Source organism: Meles meles, chromosome 20 (genome assembly GCF_922984935.1).
Source record: "Meles meles chromosome 20, mMelMel3.1 paternal haplotype, whole genome shotgun sequence".
In the NCBI taxonomy this organism is placed as follows: Eukaryota; Metazoa; Chordata; class Mammalia; order Carnivora; family Mustelidae; genus Meles; species Meles meles.
Genome location: NC_060085.1, coordinates 1,083,208 through 1,103,691, shown reverse-complemented (window position 1 = coordinate 1,103,691; position 20,484 = coordinate 1,083,208). Strand labels below are relative to the sequence as shown.

At 66.1% G+C, this 20,484-nt stretch overlaps 1 protein-coding gene across 2 annotated transcripts; it reads left to right on the top strand.

The window, feature by feature from the left end:
• The first annotated feature begins 5,144 nt into the window (after nt 1-5,144).
• KLF16 (Kruppel like factor 16) lies at nt 5,145-16,051 on the top strand. Of its 2 annotated transcripts, none has more exons than XM_045992086.1 (2): nt 5,145-5,809; nt 13,815-16,051. In XM_045992086.1, exons 1-2 carry the CDS (start codon nt 5,350-5,352, stop codon nt 14,114-14,116), a joined length of 762 nt encoding a protein of 253 aa, XP_045848042.1. In that variant the 5' UTR covers nt 5,145-5,349; the 3' UTR covers nt 14,117-16,051. The 2 variants fall into 2 exon arrangements, with proteins under 2 accessions (XP_045848042.1, XP_045848043.1); XM_045992087.1 differs by lacking the exon at nt 5,145-5,809 and adding an exon at nt 8,333-8,829.
• The last annotated feature ends 4,433 nt before the right edge of the window (nt 16,052-20,484 follow it).

The window sequence follows — 20,484 nt, the reverse complement described above, 5'->3', positions numbered from 1 at the left end:
TCAAAGGCACCACATGGACAGTTTGACAAGCAGGGGAGGGCAAGCTCGGTGCAGCCTCCAAGTGAGCTGGTCCCGTTGCTGAACAGGACTCCTGGGTTCCCTCTCTGTCTGCTTGTTTCTTTGTTTTCAAGGATTTTCTTTCTTCATTCGACAGAGAGAGATACAAGTGGGCAGAGAAGCAGGCAAAGAGAGAGAGGGAAGCAGGGTCCCCGCTGAGCAGAGAGCCCGATGCGGGGCTCCATCCCAGGACCCTGAGATCATGACCTGAGCCGAAGGCAGCGGCTTAACCCACTGAGCCACCCAGGCGCCCCCCATTTATTTTATTTTTAACTGGGCTCCCCGCCCAGTGTGGAGCCCTACACGGGGCTTGAACTCATGACCCTGAGATGCAGTCTTGGGCTGAGAACAAGAGTCGGACGCGGAACTGACTGAGCCCCAGGCACCCTTCGTGTTTGTTTTAAAACCTCCATCTTGGGGCGCATGGGTGGCTCCGTCGATGGAGCACGTGATTCTTGATCTCAGGGTTGTGAGTTAGAGCCCCTTGTGGGGCTTCAAAAAAAATTAAAATTTTCGGGGCGCCTGGGTGGCTCAGCGGGTTAAAGCCTCTGCCATCTGCTCAGGTCATGATCTCAGGGTCCTGGGATGGAGCCCTGCATCAGGCTCTCTGCTCAGTGGGGAGCCTGCTTCCCTTCCTCTCTCTGCCTGCCTCTCTGCCTGCTTGTGATCTGTCTGTCAAATAAATAAATAAAATCTTTAAAAAAAAATAAAAATTTTCATCTTGGAGTGCTTTGGGGTTTACAGAAAAGCCAGTAAAGAGTCCCACGTACCCTCCACCCCACACCCCTCGTGTTGATATCTTGTCAGAAGCGAGGAACTCACTTGTGTGCGCTCCCATCAGCTGCCCTCCAGACCTTCGTCCAACCTCCTGGGCTCTCCCATGAAGGTCTTTCTCTGTCCAGCAGCCGCGCACCCGTCGTGTCTCCTTACTCTCTCGAAATCTAGGACACTTATCTTCAGATGTACCTGGTTTTTCACCAGCTTGACAGTTTGGGGACTGCTCAGGTATTTTCTAAGAAGTCCCCTAATCTGGGCTGAGGGTTATGGGTTTTGGGGAAGAACACAGAGTTGAGAGAGTCAAGAGTAGAGTTGTGTCTTGTCATCTATCAAGGGTCCCTGATGCTCCCCAGACGTCCCTCTGAGATTGAGCTTGATCTCCACCACGGGGCTGAGGTGGGGGCTGCCGGGCCTGCCTGCGGTCAGATTACCGCTCTCCACTTCCCTGCTCTGTTCTTGGAAGGGAGTCTCTGAGTCCAGGCCACACTTGGAGGGGGATTTATTTAGAAAATAATTTTTCGGGCGCCTGGGGGGCTCAGTGGGTTAAAGCCTCTGCCTCCGGCTCACGTCATGATCTCAGGGTCCTGGGATTGAGCCCCACATCGGGCTCTCTGCTCAGCAGGGAGCCTGCTTCCTCCTCTCTCTCTTTCTGCCTCTCTGCCTACTTGTGATCTCTGTCAAATAAATAAAATCTTTAAAAAAATAATTTTTCGTATAGAAAAGCATAAGAAAGATAGGATGCATGACCTATAATTACAGTGCTTGACACCTGCTGACATTTAAAAAGAACAAAAGGAGGCGCCTCGCTGGATCAGCTGTTGAGGTCTGCCTTTGGCTCCGGTCATGATCCTGGGGTCCTGGGATCCAACCCCGCATCGGGCTCCCTGCTCGGCGGGGTGGGGGGTCTGCTTCTCCCTCTCCTACTCCCCCTCCTTGTGTTCCCTCTCTAGCTGTGTCTCTCTCTGTCAAATAAATAAATAAAATCTTTGAAAAAAATTTTTTTAAAGATTTTATGTATTTATTTGAGAGATCACAAGTAGGCAGAGAGGTAGGCAGAAAGAGAGAGGGGAAAGCAGGCTCCCCGCTGAGCAGAGAGTCCGATGTGGGGCTCGATCCCAGGACCCTGAGATCATGACGTGAGCTGGAGGCAGAGGCTTTAACCCACTGAGCCCCCCAGGCGCCCCTAAAATTTTGTTTTTAAAATAAAAAGAACAAAAGGGGGATGCCTTGGGGCGTCTGGGGGGCTCAGTGGGTTAAAGCCTCTGCCTTCGGCTCAGGTCATGATCCCAGAGTCCTGGGATCGAGCCCCACATCGGGCTCTCTGCTCCGCGGGGAGCCTGCTTCCCCCCCTCTCTCTGCGGGCTCGTGCGCTCATGCTCTCTCTCTCTGACAAATAAATAAATAAATAAAATCTTTTTTAAAAATTTAAAAAATAAAAGGAGTAAATACGCATGGCTTCAAAAAATTGACTGGTATATAAAGTATTATTAAAATTATTATTATTTTTTTTAAAAAGATTTTATTTATTTATTTGACAGACAGAGATCACAAGTAGGCAGAGAGGCAGGCAGAGAGAGAGGGGGAAGCAGGCTCCCTGCTGAGCAGAGAGCCCGATGCGGGGCTCGATCCCAGGACCCTGAGATCATGACCTGAGGGAAGGCAGAGGCTCAACCCACAGAGCCATCCAGGCGCCCTATTATTAAAATTATTAAAACCAAATGTAAAGTCTTTACTGTCTTAAAAAAGGGCCGTCCCAGCACGCGTATGTATACACACGTATGTATGTCCACACACACACGCACACACTGCAGCCTTGGTTCTGAGCCTGACCTTGTTTGGGGCGTCTTCCTGGTGGGTACACGGGCCTGGGGCATCCCTGCTGCGCAGGCCTCCGCTTGTAATGCTCTGCTCACCTGTGCCCCCAGGCCTGCCTCCCCTCTAGGGCCAGTGGCTCACCCTGCCCTGCCCTGGTCTAGCAGCCAGTGAGCGCCCTCCTGACCCCGTGAGTGCCGTCAGAGCAGGGTAGAGATGGGAAGAGCAGAGGGACTGGCTGCCACCGTGCTCGCACCGCCTCCACACTTCCCCCAAACCCTGTGCGGTCTCAGCTTTGCCCGTGTCTCTGGCCTCTGCCGGTCCTGATTTCCTCATCTGTGAAATGGGGGCGACAGCTCGAAGGGTCTTCGTGTAACAAAAAGAGGAGGTGAGCGTGGAGTCCGAGTGCGGAGGGGATCACTGGGCTTGTGCACACGCCGGCTGCTCAGGGTGCGGGCACACGCGGCCCGTGGGTGGAACACAGGCCCCGGTCCAGGGACTCCTGCCTGCAGAGCAGCCAGTGTGGCCCCAGCAAAGCCCACCGGTCCGCAGGGAGGCATGTCGTGTGGGGCCACGCAGCCTGCTGGGGACTGCTGGGGCGGCAGTCCCGACCTTGTCGCCCCAGGTCCCTGCAGTGGCCCTGAGTGCCGCCCCCTGCCATGTTGGCTGGAGGCCCCTGTGTGGCTGCCTGTGGCACGCATCCCCCCACCCCACCTTCCTCCATTGGGCGGTCCTGTGCCTACCCACCCATGCCCTTTCCTGACTCCCAGCTGCCCTGCCCTAGACCTTGAGCTCCTTGAGGGCACGTTGCTGGGCGCTCCTCTGGGCACAATAAACATTCCTGGCAGCAACACACGGGTCCTGGCCTCTTTCTCGTCCGACTGCTTGCCTCCGTGCCTGGTGTCAGCTGGGGTCAGGGCCAGCCTCCAGGGGCTGCCTGCCTTGTCTGAACTTGGGAGAGCTTCTTCTGTGTGACCGGGCAGCGGAGGTGGGGGGGCGGGGGGGGGGGGGCTGTAGACTGGCCCAGGCGGCTCACCTAGACCTTCGAAGGCACGGGGGTGCCCGGCCCACAGGAATGATGACTGCAGTGCTCGCCAAGTGCCCCCCTGGATGGTCCTCGGCCCGTCAAAGGGTCGTCCTTCGCCTGGGCAGCCTTCAGTCAACACTGTGTCTCCGGCTGTCCTCATACAGCCACGTGCGGGGTGGGGGTGGGGCCCGGACGCGAGCAGACAGTCGCTAGCGAGGCGGCGGAATGGAGAGAGCCGAGGACGGGGCCAGGGTCCGCGCCGCTGTCCACGCGCAGGCAGCAGCAGCTGTGCCCCCAGGAGGCCGCCCTGGCCATCGCTGGGCCCCCACAGCCAGCTTAGGAAGGGGCGGGGCCGTGGTCGCCGCGGAGAGGGCCACCCTGTTGTCCCACTTCCGAGTGACCCCGGCCTCGGACTGCCGGCTTGGCTGACCCCGGCCATCGGCGCCCTCCCGATTGAACTACCTGGCCCGGACGTCCTCAGGGCTTCCACAGGCCCCACTTTTCCCAGCCCCAATCCCAGGGATCCCTGCCCAGCGGCGGGGAGCGAGGTTCCAACCCCGCGTATCGGCAGCGCCGGACGCTCTGCCTCGCCCAGCTCTTTGCAACCCCACCCGGCTCCCCTTCCGACCCCCAGACCCCGCTCCTCCGCCAGCCCACACCGGCCCTCCCCACCCCTCGTGGGGTGCGCACAAGTGACTCCCGAGGGGGGCGCAGAAGGAGAAGCGAATGCTCGTTCGCCCGACCCGGCTGGGCGGGGCGCCCCACTCGTCCCGTGCCCGGCCACGGGGCTCCGGGAAACGCGAGGCGACGGAGGGGAGCGCGGTCCGCCAGGGCCCAGGTCGGGGTAAAGGAGAGGGGGAAGGGTCGCGCACGTGGCCGGGGGGCGGGGCTGGCCGCTTCCGCACCCCCACCGGGCCACGTGGGGAGCGAAGCCCTCCCCCATCGAGAACGGGGGCGCGCCCGGGGCCAGGGTGGAAGCGTCCGGGGAAGGGGCGGGCTCCCGCCGGCCGCGCGCCCCGGCGTGGGGTGGGCGCGCCCGCGAAGGGGCGGGGCGCGCGCCGAGGAGGGCGGGCTGCGCCGGGCGGGGGTGGGGCCGCCCGGGGAGGGAGGGAGGGGCGTGCCGAGGTGGGGCGGGGCGCTCCCGCGAGGGAGGATCGTACGGGGGAAGGGCGGAGCTTGGCGAGGTGAGGCGGGGGTACTCCGAGAAGGGCAAGGGGGCGCGCGCCGCAGGGACCGGAGGCGGGGTCTCGGGCTGGGGGCCCCGCGTGGGGAGGGCGGGTTTCGGGAAGCCGGCGGGGCCGAGCTCCGGGGCCGGAGTGGGCGCGCCGGGGGCGGCTCCTGCGGCCCAGACCCCGCCCCCGGCGGCCGCGCGCGGCGGGCAGGGCGGCGGAGGGCGCGCCGGGCGGGGGGCGTGGCCGCGCGCCCCGAGGGGGCGTCCTCCGGGCGGGGCGGGCCGCGGCCGCCCCCGCGGGCTCCGGTGCGTCAGGGCGCGTCAGGCGGGGCGGGGCGGGCCGAGCGCGGGCGGCGGCGGCGGCGGCGCGCGCCGGCCTCCGCCTCCTCCTCCTCCTCCTCCTCCTCCGCCTCCCGCACTCGAGCAGCCGCCGCCGGCCGGACGGGCACCGCTCCCGCCGCCTCCTTTCAGCCCGCTCGGCCCGCGCCGCGCGCCCTTGCCCGGCATGTCGGCGGCCGTGGCGTGCGTGGATTACTTCGCGGCCGACGTGCTCATGGCCATCTCCTCGGGCGCCGTGGTGCACCGCGGGCGGCCGGGCCCCGAGGGCGCGGGCCCCGCCGCCGGCTTGGAGGTGCGCGCGCCGCGCCGCGAGGCCGCCCCGCCCGGGCCCCCGGGCCCGCCACCGCCGCCCCCCGCCGCCTCCGGCCCGGGCCCCGCCGCCGCCACCGCCGCCGCGCCCCACCTGCTGGCCGCCAGCATCCTGGCCGACCTGCGCAGCGGGCCCGGCGCCGCCCCGGGGGGCGCCTCGCCCGCCTCCTCCTCCTCGGCCGCCTCGTCCCCGTCCTCTGGCCGCGCCCCCGGCGCCGCGCCCGCCGCCGCCAAGAGCCACCGCTGTCCCTTCCCAGGCTGCGCCAAGGCGTACTACAAGTCCTCACACCTCAAGTCGCACCTGCGGACGCACACAGGTGAGCCCCGTCCTCCTGGCCTGCGCGCCCGGTCCCCTGCGCCCCTTCCCCCTCCGGGACCCCAAAACTGCGTGGCGCGTGGGGGGCGGGGAGGGGGGCGCGCCCGGGCCGCCGCCGCCGCCGCCGCCGCGCCGGCCGGGAGGGCGGGGCCTCGGTGGGTGGGGCGCGCGCAGGGGGCGTGGCGGCCACGCGGTCGGGCGGCGCGCGGTTGGCGGGCGAGAGCGTGGCCGCTGCAGGGGCTCGCGGGGCGCGCGGCGCGACGGGGTCCGTGGGCGGAATCGGGGCTCCTGGGCCGTCCCCTCCCCCGTCGGCCCGGTTTTTCTGTTTCCTGTCGCGTTCGTGTCGGGGGAGTGGATGCCCTGGTTGGAGCTCGCCGCTCTGACTGTCCCGTCTTCCCGTCCCTTGCCTCAGTTTCCCTACCTGTAGAGAGGGAGGTGGCAGCGACGAATCACCCCAGAGGCAGCAGAGCGGCTGGCGTAGGGGCCGGGGTGGGGGGGCGCCCACACGTTTTTTTCCCCCCTCGTGAGTTTTGATAAGGCGGAGGGGGTTTTTGAGAGCGCGGGTTGAGGCCTGCGTCTGGATTCGGGAGTGGGAGGCGGATTTGAGAGGGGGACCCTCGAGGGCGTCAGGTCCTCACGTGATAGGTGGCAGGGATGGGGTGAGGGGCCAGTGACACTTGTCACCTCTCGCTGCCCAGCTGGGGGTGAGGGGACGGCTCGGAGAATCTGAGGGAGGGTCACAGTCATCACCCTTTCACCCCCTCCCTTGTCCCTCTGAGGTCCCCCACCCTCCACCCCGAGAATGCTGTTGTCCAAGCTGGGAGTTTGGGTTGGGGGTCGGGGAAGGTGGGTGTTGGAAGCTGGCTTGGGCTTGGGCTTGAGTATTGAGGGGGGTTTTCCTGCCCTCGGGGAAGGGGGGCAGCTGGGTACTGGCGTGAGGACGCACTTGGATAACGGCTCTGCCTCTCTCTAGTCCGTCATCTCTCCAGGGGTTCATTGTTTTCGCTTGTGTTCAGGGCGCGTGGAATTCCGCCTTCTCAGGGTCCGGACACACTCCCCTTGTGGAGAGGGCGCGGGAAAGCAGGGCTGGCCCTGTGATGTGCTGGGGCTAGGGTGCGGGCAGCCCCAGGCTCCTTGTGGGACCTCAGATGCCCGGTGCCCTCCTCCCTGCTTTTGGCGCTCCCCGTCTCCCCCGCAGTGTCCATCCCTGCCTATGGGGACCTAGAGGCTCTGCCCCGCTTGGGAGCACAGGACAATACCAGGGCCACCGGGCTGACGGGCGGGGTCTGCATTTCCTCCTGGAACCACCCCACTTCCCCGAGTGGCCGCTGGGTGTTACCCACACATTGACGCAGTGAGGTCTGGGGGTCCCTGAAGATGGAGAGGTGCCTCTTTGGGGACCAGAGGGGACATTCCTCTCTGGTGGTGGAGCTGGGGTCTGAGGAGGGCCCTGGCTCATCCTAAGTGAATTGGCCTGTCTGGGCAGCCGGGGTGCTGAGGCGGAGAGACTCTCCAGAGAGGGGCCCCGTTTCTCCCACTCTTGCGCTCCTACCCCTGTCCTGCTGTTGGATGGGGAGGCGCCGAGAGCCTTTTGGAACCCCCCCACCCCCAAACCCAGGGTACTGATTTGATTTATTTCCTTTTTTTTTTGATTTATTTCCTTTTCTGGGTCCTGTCCAACTTCTGGGTCAGTGGGAGGCGGTGGCCAGGCCACCTCCCAGCACCGGTCCCAAGAGACAACTTCAGGATTGCTTGGAGTCCTTCGGCCAGAGGCTCAGAGGCCCCAAGCAGTGGTGGTCGCCTCTAAGTTGGGGGACTCCTTGCTGGGCCAGGATGTCAGTATTGCTGTCCTTGTTTTAAATGAGAACTGTAGGATCACGAGGCCCAGCCGGGGTGGGGGGAGTGTCCCAGTGGAGGGGTGAGTAGTAGTAGGTGGGGGGCGGGCAGGGCGCCAGCCCTCATGGATCCTTAGCCCCCATGGGAGCGGTCCCATCTCAAAGTCCTCCTTATAACGCAGCGTGGGAGCCCAGAGGGCACAGCTCCTGGGCACACTGTCTGCTCCTGAGGTTGGGAAAGCCTGACTCGGGGACCCTTGCTGTTCTGTTTCCCGAGGGTTTCCGACACCTGTGTGCCCGAGACTGCTCATTCAGGGAGTTTCCCCCCCCCCCCCCCCGCCCCAGAACCCGGGCTTCGTGGTTGCACAAGGGCTTGTTAGCTTTTTCCGCTCCTAGTAGAGGGGGGCTGCTGTTTTGCCAGGCTTGGGGGAGGGGAAGTCATGCCCTCGGTGTCCCCAGGTAGCTTGGTGTTGCCTGTGGCCGGGAGTGGGCCTGGGGACCCATGTGATAAGGAGCAGTAACTAGAAGTCAGCGGCCCCCCGCCCCCCCAGGAGAAAAGCCTGCCCTCTCCTGCCGTGCGGAGGATCACTCTTTCTCTCTGTAAGGAGAATCCCAGTCCGGGTCCAGCTCCATTCCACAGAGGAGCAGACTGAGGGCCCGGGCAGGAGCCTGGCCAGAGTCCGGTGTCCCTGCTCCGCTTGGCAGGGGAGGCCGCGGAGGGCCACCCAGTGGCAGGGGCAGGGCTGTCCTGTGGTCCCCTGGGTCTGGCCTGCAGCCCCGGCATAGAGCTCTCCTACGTGGGGTGGGGAAGGACTTTGGAAGCTTCAGGAGAAGTTGACGCCGTTGCTATGGATACGGAGAGTGAGAGGCGAGATGGGGCGGGGGCGGGAGGAGAGGCTGGCTGTCTGCTCCTGCTCTCCCAACCTCCATATCCCCACTGCTCCCCTGTCCCAGAGTCCCCGGCTCCAAGCGGGCGCGAGCTCTGCTCCTGCTGGACTCTCGGGCTCCCCCCCAGCAAGAGGGAGCTCAGCCCCGGGAGTGGAGCTTCTAGGCCAAGGTTGGATCCCCAGGGCACTGGGGACGCCACTCTCTGTGGTTGTCCAGGGCACCCTGGGGGGTCTCAGCGGGATCCCTGGATGCACCCAGAAACTCGTGTCCCCTGGGGTAGTTGCAGGATCAGCCCCAGGTGAGACCCTGTTTTACTCTAAAACCCTGTCTCAGGTCAGGAACGGTTGGTGAGCGGCGAGCACATGCGGTTCTGTGGGGCCCTCCCCATCCTTGTGCCCTGACACCCTGACACCCCAGGGGCCCTGGGGCAGGAGTTGGGAGGCTGAGGCGGAGGTGTGAGGTGGGAGGGTCAGGGCAGTTGAAGGGTTCCATTTAATCCCAAGGGCAGGGGGTGGAGGGGTGGACAGGAAGGCAGGCCCGGCTTTGCAGAGGAAAATCCGTTTACGGAGCTGGGATTAGGGTCCCCGGAGAGGGGTTGAGGAGGGCAGGCTGCCCGCCTGGGAGCGAGAGAGGGGTGGGCCAGCCCACAGACGGGGTGCAGGTGAGAAGCCCCTGGACGAGGAGAGTCAGAGGTGGCGGGGGTGAACCCTAGTTTTTTTGAGTAGCCCAAGGAGGGGGCAGGGTGGGGTGCTGGTATTCTTGGCCGAAAAGGCCCCCCGGGGAGAGGCAGATGGGGACAGTGAGGCCCAGAGGGGAAGTGGCCACCATCCTCCAGGGGCCGAGTGGACAGCAGACCCTGTCCCCCACGCACCTCCCCGGGGCAGAGTGCCTTTGACGACAGGTGGGGCTCTGGAGACTGGCGGGGAGACTGGCAGGGAGACTGGCCGGGAGACTGGCGGGGAGACTGGCGGCTTGCGGTGGGGGAAGTGGCCGGGCACCTCCCCCTGGCTCCCTCCTCCACACAAGCAGACAGCAGCTGGAACTGGGGACTGGGGGAGGGCCCCCAACATTGCAGGGGGCGATAACCACCCCCCACCCAGGCTCCCTGATAAAGGTCGCCCAGATGGCCCGGGAGCTGGTACGTGATACCAGTGCGAGGAGCTGGCCTCCCTCCGACGGGGGCCGCCTTGACTCGAACCTTCGCCCAGTGCCGTCCCAGAACAGTGGGGCTCCCCGACCACACATGCTGGGGTGGAGGCTGTGGGAGCTGTTACTGCTCACCCCCCCAGGCACAAAGAGGCCCGTCTGGGTGGGAGGCGACCGCGCAGTGTGGGTCTGCAGGGAGGAAGGCGGGGTGCGGGCTGCAGTGGCCGCAGCGCCTCGGTGGGGGGGGGGGGGGGACGAGATGGTGAACACCCCGTCCGCCGCTGCTGCAGCCTGAGCTGGCCCCGAGGCTCCACACAGATGCATGGAGTGCCCACAGCGGGCCAGGCCTGTGCCCTCCACTTGGCAGTCAGGTGAAGGGGCAGGTCTCACACCTGGGAGATGCTAGGCACAAGGACAGAGGAGCCGAGAAAGGGGACAGCGGAGTGCACCCGGGGTAAGGAGAGGCCGATCTTAGGTGTGATGGTACGCGGAGAAGGGGCAGAGTGACGGGGAGAGTCTAGGCAGCCAGAACACGGTGCTGAGGATTGAAGAAGTCGAGGGAGGGTGAGGGGTCAAGGTAAACCCTTTCAGCTTTGATCTTGGGTCAGGGAGGAGTTCTGGGAGTTGAAGGGCAGCGCACAGACTAAGTGGCTCAGCCCCAAGCTGATGGGCTACTGCACCAGTCCAGGCAAGAGCTCGGTACAGCCAGTGTGGGGTATTGAGATATTCTGAAGGGGTTACCGATGAGATTTCCTGCCAGTTACCAAGCAGGCCAGGGATGGAGATGGCCTGTCTCGCCTTTGGTGGCAAGAACACAGCGATTGAAAGGGGAAACCTACAGGAGGAGTGGGGATGTGGGGGCGGGTAGGTGGTAAGCCTTGTGTTTGGGGGGCAGGGCCCAGCGGACGCCTGGCCGGTGGCTCATTGGGGCATGTGACTCGATCTCAGGGTTTGAGTTCGTGCCCCACATTGGGTGAGGAGATTACGCAGGGGGACTCTGCGGCCATCCTAGGAGCTTGCTGGAGGCGGACCCCAGGCCCTGCTCTCCAGACCTCCCCATCGGCTCCCCCCTTCTGCTGTACCCCCACAACTGTTCTTTGGGTTCTTTCTGGAATGGGGGGGGGCTTCAGGAAGCCGCCTGCTGCCCCAGCCCTCTGGAGCTCTCCAGAAATTCTCTCACCTGGCCCATCCCCCCTGCGTGTGCTGGGTAGTGGGCATTTGTGCAGGGTTAGCTGCTGGACACAGCTCCCTCCCTGCCCGAGGAATGACTTCAGGAGGGCATGGCGAAGGTTAGCTGTAGGAGCCGGGTCCTGGCCCGGTCCGGGAAGGCCAGGCAGGCCAAGCCGTGCTGCTTGGCTCTGGTACCACCTTCCCGTTCCCCTCTTCATCAGGTCTCCAGGACTCTGGGCCTCCATTTTTTTCCGAGCCAGCATGGCACTGTGGTGACTCCAGCTGTCCCCAGGTCACCCCAGCCCAGCCCAAGTCAAAAGGTCGTGTCCACAGGGCCCCGCCCACCGCATCTCCTCCAGCCCAGGTTCCAGTCTGCTCTGGGGCAGCCGGCGGTGGCCCCTGTGGCCCGCTGGCTCTGAGTCTCCTGAGCGCACCCCCCTCCCCGCCCTGGCTAGTGGACTGTGGGAGGGTGACAGGGCCTGGTATCCTGCAGGCATTCGCCCGTGGTTGTGGGGGCGGGAAGCCTGCGCACCGGGTCCCCGCCGCCCACGTGTGCACGTGAGCGCCCCAGCAACTGGGCGTGGGGCGGGGCTGGCAGGCGTCCAGCCCGCAAGTCGACCCCAGCCCTGCCGCCCCCGCCCTCGCGGGAGCGGGGACCACGTGAGCCAGGCCGGCTGGGCTGCGGATGTCCCCGCCGCCACCGAGCTACGTGCGGCAGCTGTGTTCCCGGCGGCTGCACGCGTCCTGCCCCAGTGCGCGCTGGCACGGCTCGTGCAACCTGCTCGTTGCAAAGTGGAACTGCGGGGAGGCGGGGAGGCGGGGAGGCGGGGAGGCGGGTGCCAGTCCCGCCGCCCGCCCGAAATGGGGAAGTGAGCCAACGCGGGGCGCGCCAGCCGCGGGATGGCCCCCCCTTCCCTCCTGCTCTCCCCGCCTGCGCCCTGCAAGATGGCGACAGCACGGCGCGCCCCTCGGAGGGGCCGCGCTCCCCCGGGCACCGGGACTGGCCTGGAGCCGGCAGCCCCGCCCCCGCAGCCGGACTCCCCTCCCGCAGCCCGCAGCCCTGGGGGACTGTCCGGTCCCAGCACTCCACCGTCCGGGTGGGGCCGGGGTCCTTCCCGGGCTGTTTGGAGCTCCCTGGCCCTGTAGAGGATGGCCCTGCGGAGGTCCCTGCCCCTGCCTTTGGGATCGTCCCGGGGAGGGGTGCAGCCCCAGAAGTTTGCAGTCCTCGAGGTCTTGGGTACAGATGCAGAACGGCCCCCCCTTCCCCCCGGGGTCGGTGACTGGCACACCTGGATTCACCGCCTCCTGGGGCGTGCCCTGCCGCTGCTGGGAGAACTCCACAAATCTTCATGGGGGTACTTGCTGGACCCCGCCGCCTCCTTTGGTCTTGGGGGCGGCCTGGAAGAAGGGGTGGGGGAGGGGAGGGCTTAGTTCTCCCCTGCGCCATGGGTGATGGCAGCGGCCCCCCCCCCCCTGCCTGTCCTGTCTCCTACCTCCCCCCGCCCGTCACCGAAGGACAGTCCCTTCGCTTTCAGAGCTGGGATGTCCCTGGCACACGCTGAGAATCCAGCCCTGCTCCCCCCCACAGCCGCGCGTCTATCCCGTTGTCCTTCTTGCCCGCTCCCCGTTTCCTCTGCCCTCGGCCACCATCTGCCCTGTGTGGGGCCTTTCTCAGACCCCGGCCAGGCACCCCCTTCTGGCGTGTTCCCTGACTGAGTCACCAGCGCCCAGCCTGGGCCTGACCCCGCCGCGGCGGCCGGAGTCCAGCCTCTGCCTTTGCACCGGGAGCTCCGTCCCGTGCCTCCAAGGGTGTCGCAGGGGTGCGGGCGGCGCGGCTCTCGGGCCCAGATTCTGTCCGCACCAGCGCCACGCACACCCTCCAGAACTCCTGAACGAAACGAGCGCTGGGGAGTCCGGCCTCCAGGTACCGGGCAGGGCCGCAAGCTCCGGTCCCGCAGGGCCCCTGGCCTGGGGCGTGGCGGGTGTCCAGGGGGGACCCCGTCTAAAGGTGGGGCCCTGGGGACTCCCCCGTGGGGTGGGGAGATGCTGACAACGCTCGCTGGGGATCGGGCTGAGCCGATGGGGGGCCGACACCCCAGACCGGAGGGTGGGTGGCCACAGGCGCTTGGGGTTGGCGGCGGCGGGTCGGGGCAGGATGGGCGAGGCCAGCCTGGGAGGTGGGAGGGGTCTGCGGAGGAAGTTGCTCGGTGGCGGCCCGCCCCTCGCCTCCCCTCGCCTCCCTTCCCCTCCCCTCCCTTCCCCAAGTCGGTTCCGCGGGGGCGGGGTAAGGCCGGTAGCCACCGCCTCCAAGCCCTCCCCTTCCCGGCAGCGCTGTGACTTGCCAGGGGCCTTCTCTGCCGGGGCCTTGTGCCTTTCCCCACCCTGGGCTCTGGGGCTGCTGCAGGTGGCCCTGCGGTCCCTCCACATGGCCCTCTACCTCTTGAGAGGCCACAAGGGTCAGTGGGTGGACCGGGCATGGGAGTCGTCCCAGACGCCATCCCCTCACCCCCCGACTTGGCGCCCCGGTGGTCATTTTCGAAAGGAGAGGGTTACGGGGGTCGCGAGCACCTGGGAGCCTCTGGGACGGCCCCCCCGCCCCCGGAGAGCGGAGGTGGGGCGGGACCCACTGGCGGGGGTGGCGGGGGGAGCAGCCCCTGCCGAGCCCCGCGTGCCCTGGGGCGGGCGCAGACCTGTGCCCGGGCGGTGCGGTGAGTGGGGCGGGCCTGGCCCAGCTCGGCCTCCGGTTCTGCTTCGCGCCCCGAAACTGCGGTGGAATCACTACGGGGTCCTGGGGAGCAGAGGGAGCAGAGTTCCTTAGGGGCTTGGTGACATGACTGGGGGTTTAGACCCTGCGGGCGGCTGCGGCGGGGCGGGGGTGCGGGGGTCCGGACCGCGTGGGGCCCGCCGCGACCCCCGCCCCCGCGCTGACCGCCGCCGTCTGACCTCTGCCCCCCCCCCCCCCCACAGGCGAACGGCCCTTTGCCTGCGACTGGCCGGGCTGCGACAAGAAGTTCGCGCGCTCCGACGAGCTGGCCCGCCACCACCGGACGCACACCGGCGAGAAGCGCTTCCCCTGCCCGCTCTGCTCCAAGCGCTTCACCCGCAGCGACCACCTGACCAAGCACGCGCGCCGCCACCCCGGCTTCCGCCCGGAACTGCTCCGGCGCCCGGGCGCCCGCAGCGCCTCGCCCAGCGACTCGCTGCCCTGCAGCCTGGCCGGCAGCCCCGCGCCCAGCCCCGCGCCCAGCCCGGCCCCCTCCGGCCTGTAGGGCCCTCTCCAGCCCGCCCTGCCGCACCCTTGCTGGGCCTGGGCGCGGAGCACCAGCAAAACGCCGGCTGTCCGCAGCCGGGCCCGCCGTCGGCCGGCGCGGGTGGTCCCCGGGAGGGCGGCTGGGCGGCGTCTGTAAATAGCCGGGGCGGGTAGCTCTTCCACGCGTTACACAGGAACCCCTGGGGGGCAGCCGGCGGGCGCTCCCCTCCCCCCCACCTCCCTGCTTTGGAGAGGGCGGGGGGGGGGTGGTGAGCGGCCCAGGAAAGGGGCACCTAACCGGGGCCTGGACCCTGCCCTCCCCAGCCCCCTCTCCAGGTTGGGATGATGTGTGCAAAGAGCCTTAGGTGAACCAGGGGTTACCGCGGCACCCCTGCCCCCACCGCGCCCGGGGCCCCTCACCCCTCTGAAAGCCATTGGAGAAGTTCAGGGAATTGGGGCGTGGCCCCAGCCGCCCCCATCCGGGTACTCAATCTCAGGTGTCCGCAGGTTCTGCCCTGCCACCCAGCTCCCCGGCAGTGGGGGCGAGGGGACGGGGGAGGGGGGCGGCAGTAGGATCTAGGGTTTGCTCCTGGGACTGGGGTGGGGAGGGAGAGAAACGGGTTCTTCCAAAGAGCATTTGACTCACGTGGAGGGGAGGGGGTGGCGCGGCTGGGGTAAATGCCTCCTTATTTATTTTCCTGTCTCTGCTGGTGGGAAGGAGGGCGGCGGGGAGCTGCCCCCTCCGGGTGGGTGTGTGCGCGTGTGAGTGTGGACTGCTCCTGTCAGAGTCCAGTCCCCGACTTTGGCCTTCCACAGCATGGTGTGACAATCAGTCCGTCCCTCCTGTTCGGGACCACGACAGCATCGAGCATAAAGCGCCCGCTCCTTGCAGGTGGAGGTGTGGGGGCCGGCCCCGTCCTGCCACTGGCCCTTCTTCCTGGCGGGTAGCCCCGGTCGCGTGGCCTCTGGACCAGAGGCTGGGGTCCTGCCTGTGAGGGCGGGGAGCACGAGGGCTGACCCCCGCACCCCATGGGATAGCTCGTTTTTTGGACCGGGTAGAATATTTTTTCAGGCACCAACCCCTTTCCTGACCTGGGCCCCGAGGGTGGTCCGCTGTCCTGGGGGGGGGTGGGTGTTGGGGGGAAGGTCTGCGTGATCTGAACTTAGCTAGAAAGGGGTGAGTGCTGTGTTCCTCTCCTGGTGCATTCCCACCACAGCTGGGGTTGGGTTTCGTTCTGGACAGGGACTGAGGACCCCCACCCTACAAGGGGAGAGCACCCAGGCTCCCTGTCCCAAGACCCTGGAGGGACCTGCGTCCCGCTGTTGGCCGCAGGAGGTTTGTGGCCCCTGCGTGTGTTCCAGAACCTTTCTGTCTCCCCTTTAGGGGGCTGGGGGTTTGGATGGCGTCGGTGTGGACCAGACCCAGCCTGGCAGGATCCAGGGATGGGTGCTGGGGGTCCTGGGGAGGAGGCCAGGGAAGCCCTTTTGGAGCTGGACTGGGAAGGGTCGTCTTGCCCGGTCTCTGGGCAGATCCTTGCCGGGCTGGTCCGTTTGTACCCTAAACCCTCCTCTCTAGCAGTGTTGATGAGATGCCTTAGTCTGTGGGGGCAGGCTGGGGTCCCATTTTCCCCTGTGTCCTTATGGACATCCTCTTGGTTGTCCCATCCCTGGCTGGTGCCTCCCCACAGGAGGTGGGCTCTGGGTCTGAGGGCCCGGGACGCGGGGGACTCATCCCTGGCCCCCGTCCAGTGTGGGGCCCTGGAGAGACTTGTGCCCCTCCTTCCCCAAGGAGCAGGATGTCACTGGGACCTGGTTCCAGCCACAGCTGTGGCATCTCAAGGGGGGGTGGGGGGAGGGCCCCCGAGGGACTTGTGCTTTCAGGGGGCGCCCCCTTCCCCCGTCCTGCCTGGCCTCTTCCTTGTATTTAATTAAACAAGCCCTTTTTTAAACCCGACTCTTGTGCTCCTGTGGTTTTTCCCACCCTGGGCCTTCAGCCGGCCGGCCGAGTGCCTGTGTCCCCCAGCCTCCCGCTGGGGACCCTGGAGAGGCCCACCGGCTGGGACACGAGACAACGCTCCCTAAGGCCCGGGGAAGGGGCCGCTGCCCCGCATCACCCACGCGTCGCGCGGCTGCGCCCCCCTCCTTCCCGCCCCGTTACCCGGCAACCGAGGCGCGGTGACGCGGCGCCCGCCCCTTTCCGGCTCCGGGAGCTGGGGGCGCCCCTGGCCACGGGGCTGCTGGTGGGCGTGACAGCGCTGGTCCCGAGGGGGTCCCCGGGCTCCGCTGCCTCCGCCGCCCTCCGAGCCGCGCCCGGCGGGTCTGCTCACGTACCGCACGCCCGCGTCCGCCCGCTCCGGATGGAGGGCGCAGGGCCGGGGAGCCCCTTGGGGAGGAGGACTCGGCGGCCCCGGGAGCCCTGGGAAGCTGATGAGGGTCGTGCGTCCCTTTCCTGGGGAACAGACGCCCAGATCCCCGCGGTCTGCAGGGCCCCGAGGGCGGGTGTGGCTCCGGTGGGGGCGCGCAGACCCTCCCCGGGGCCCTCCCTGAGTCCGCGCCGGGAAAGGCGAAGACCCCGCCATCTGGTGGCCATTCCCGGCATTGCCCCGCCGAGCCCTGCCCCGGGGTCCTGGCCCTGCGGCCGCCCTGCGCAGAGGCCCCTCCCCTTCCTCAAGGACGGCCTCCCTGTTGCATCCCCCTACCCCCTGCTTCGCTTTGTCCCCTTTTTACTGGCTTCTGCCCCGCAGGCCCGCAGACATTGCTCCTTGGACCCCGGTCCCACTGCCCCCCTTCCGCGCCACCTGGCTTTTCTGCCCCTTTGGGCAGAGTCCCTGGAATTCGGGGTCCACACACGCAGCCCCTCCTGCCTGTCTCTCCTGGGACACCATCCCATGTGCTCTGCACAGCTCGAAGATGTCCCCTCCGGCCTTCTGGACGCTTCCCGGTCATGTGGCCTCGGGGATCCCTGACCCCCTCGGATATCCTCCACCCCGGGCTCAGGCCCCCCTCCTTATGCTCCTTGTCCGCTCACATGCTCTTGTGTGCCGACGACACTCCCTGGTCCCACGCCAGTCGGACCTCAACTCCGGACCCTCGAAGTGCCACTTCCCACCGCCAGGCTGCCCAGTCCCACCTCCCCGTCAGGCACTGGCCTCTCCATCTTTCCAGGTGCAGGCCAAAATCCTTGGGGTCACCCTTGACCTTGAGTGTCTCTAACCACATCCATTCCGTTCCGAAACCTCCTGGAGTTCTAACTTCAAAGCCCATCCAACGTGGGCCCACTGGACCCCGCCGCAGGCCCCTCTGCCCTGGTCTCCTTCCTGCCCCCCTCCCCCGACGCCCCCACGGTCTGATGTGTATCCTCTCGGTGGCCACCAGAGGGCGCCCATGAGCACCTGCCTCACGTCCCACCCTCTGCTTACAGCCCTCTGGGGCTCCTGGGGGAAAAGCCCAAGTCTTCACAGATGTCTCCAGAGCCCTGCAGGACCTGCCCCCATCCCCTCCCTGCCCTGCCCTCCTCCCTCTCTCCCCCTTGCCTACCCTGCTCCAGCTGCGTGGACCTCCCCTCCGTTCCTCCAACCTGCCAATCCAGTGCTGCCCCAGGGCCTTTGCATGGCTGTGCTTGCTGCCTGGAATGCCCTTCCCCCTCTTTACCTTCTTCAGAACTGCTCAACTCCCCTCAACTCCCCCCCGGCCTCAGAGGACTGCATGAACCACCTCTTCTCAGACGCTGCCCCGCCCTCACCCAGCACTTGGATCATGCTGTCTCCTTCCCTTGTTTCTTCTTGTCTGTCCCACACCTGGAGCACCACTTCCACCGGGGCATCTGTCCGCTGTCCACCGGTGCTTCCGGCGCTGTGTCTGACACGTAACGGGCACTTGGTGAATATTTGCTAAGTGGACGTCCAAGGCCCGCCCGTGAGCGTGGATGGAGACTAGGTGAGCTTCACTTCACACACCTTATCGGGCCACTCTCGGGGGCCGGCCCTTCCGTTCCTGGTGATGACAGGTGTCCACAGACCCCGCGTGAGGGGCCGGGTGGCTGAGGTGAGGACAGCAGGAGGCTGGGAGGGGCCCTCCTGTGCTCACGGAGTCGGCGGCTGTCAGCAGCTGCTGCCCCCCGGGGTGGCCGGCTGGTCACACGGCAGCTGCGGTGGGCAGTTGTGGGTGTGTCTCCCCATGTTTTACACGTGGGCAACGGACACACATCGTTCGAAAAACTCCTACTCAAAAGCCTGGGGCTCAGACACACACGGAAAACCACCACATGCGTGTCCACAGCTGCTCAGTTCACGAGGCACAGACGTCCTTCCACCCACGGCCGGACACCACCCACGGCCGGACACACGAAACCGACACACACACGCCGGCACGCGGCTGTAACCAGGAGCAAGTTGCCCACGTGCCGCCCCGGGGACGGACCCGAGCCCGCGACGCTCAGGGAGGGAACCAGACACAGGAGGCCCCACGGGGTGAGAGTCCACGCGTGTGACACGTCCAGACCAGGCTCCTCCACGGACGGGAAGGGGGCTCGTGGGGGCAGGGGCCGGGGGAGGGGAAGGATGACTGCTGATGGGGACGGGGTATCTTGTTGGCTTCGGAATATTCTGGAGTTACGCAGATGTGACAGCTGTGAGTGTACAAAAATGCCCCTGAATTTGCACTTCCAAAATAATTATGAATAATTGATAATTATTGATAACAGTATTAAGTAATCAATCACGGGCGCTCTCTGGTGGCGCCTGGGTGGCTCAGTCACTGGAGCATATGACTCTTGATCTCAGGGTGATGAGTTCAAGCCCCACCGGGGGTGCAGAGATTACTTAAAAACAAAATCTTAAGAAAATAAAATGATTGATTCTGTTAATAGAACTTTCCCCTAAATAAAAAAGGGGAAAATCCACCAAGTGAAATAAAAGAGAGGGGAGGGCCTGCCCAGGTGCCCTGTTGGAGACGCCTCCCATCTGCCTCCGCCTCCGTTTCTTGTTTTCATCAGGGGAGTCTTACCCCAGGTGGGCGCATGAAATCCAGGTTTCTGCACCCCCCCCCCCAACGGAGGGCACATTCACTCTTTCGCACGGATCCGCTTTACAGATACGTGTTGCAGATTCTGCGTCCGGCTGGGCTCTGACCCCGAGGTCCTCGGGCTGAGGACGGCGGAAGGCAGGCGGGTGTGAATAACATCGCGACCCTGGGCGCTTGGGAAGGCGTGGGAGGCCACGGTGGCGGGAAATCCCCAGGGACAGGTGACCGTCAAGGGGAGAAACCCACTGCGTCCTTCACTGCTTCCAGCCCTCCGTGGCTCCCAGTCCCCCTCCGGGTGTGGACGACCAGGACCCGCCCATGCACAGCCTCCAGCTGGCCCCCGCCAGGACGCCTGCTCCGGAAAGGGTCGCACGTGGGGCGCCTGGGTGGCTCAGTCAGCGGAGCGTCTGCCCTCGGCTCAGGTCCTGGTCCCCGGCCAGCGACCTGGGAGCGAGCCCCGCCGCGGGCTCCTGCTTCTCGCTCTGTACGTGCTCCCTCTCTGTGTGTCTGTCGAGCAAATAAATAAAATCTGAAAAACAAAACTGGATTGTGTCGTCTGCAGAGTCATCTCCGACCCTCCCATCCCTCCTGCCTTCCTTCTTAACTACTTTGTGATTGTGGCAAAAGTACAGAACACAAAACGCTGCACTTTTAACCATTTCCAAGCGCACAGCGGCGTGAGGCACCCTCACCCTGTTCTGGGGCCACCCCCACCCTCCGGCTCCAGAACCTTCCATCCCCCACACGGAGACTCCGTCCCCGCCAAGCACGGACTCCCCACCCCTGCCCCAGGCCCTCCTCTCCGTCTGCGGGGACGGGGCTCCCCTGGGGCCCTCCTGGGAGTGGGGTCCTGCGGGACGGGTCCTTCTGGGTCTGGCCGCTCTCGCTGACCCGTGTCGTCGGGTCCCTCCGCGTGTGGCAGGGGTCAGGGTCCCTCCGTCCGCGCAGTGACACTGTGCTGCGTGGCCGTGCCGCACGGTGTCCACTCTTCGGGCGGCCGCTCCGGTGCGTCCTGCGGCTTCGGGCAGGGCCGTGCGGGTCTCTCCTCGGCGCCCGCTGTCCTGCCCTTCGGCCGCGCACGCAGAAGGGGCCGCGGGCTCGTGCGGCGGCCGCACCCGGCCCTTGCGGGGACCCGCCACGCCGCCCTCCAGAGCGGCCGCCCCAGCGCGGTGCCGCCGACGCCGTGTTTTCAGCAACGCCGGGGCCCGGAGCTCGGGCTCGGGCCCGGCGACCCAGCGTGGCCGGCGCTACGGCGGGGCCCGGCAGCGCCCCAGTCTCCCCACCCGTCGCGGAGACGCTGGCCGACCCCGCCCGCGGGCCGTGAGCGCCCCCGTCCCCCCCGGGCCCCGCTGGCGGGCTCCAGCG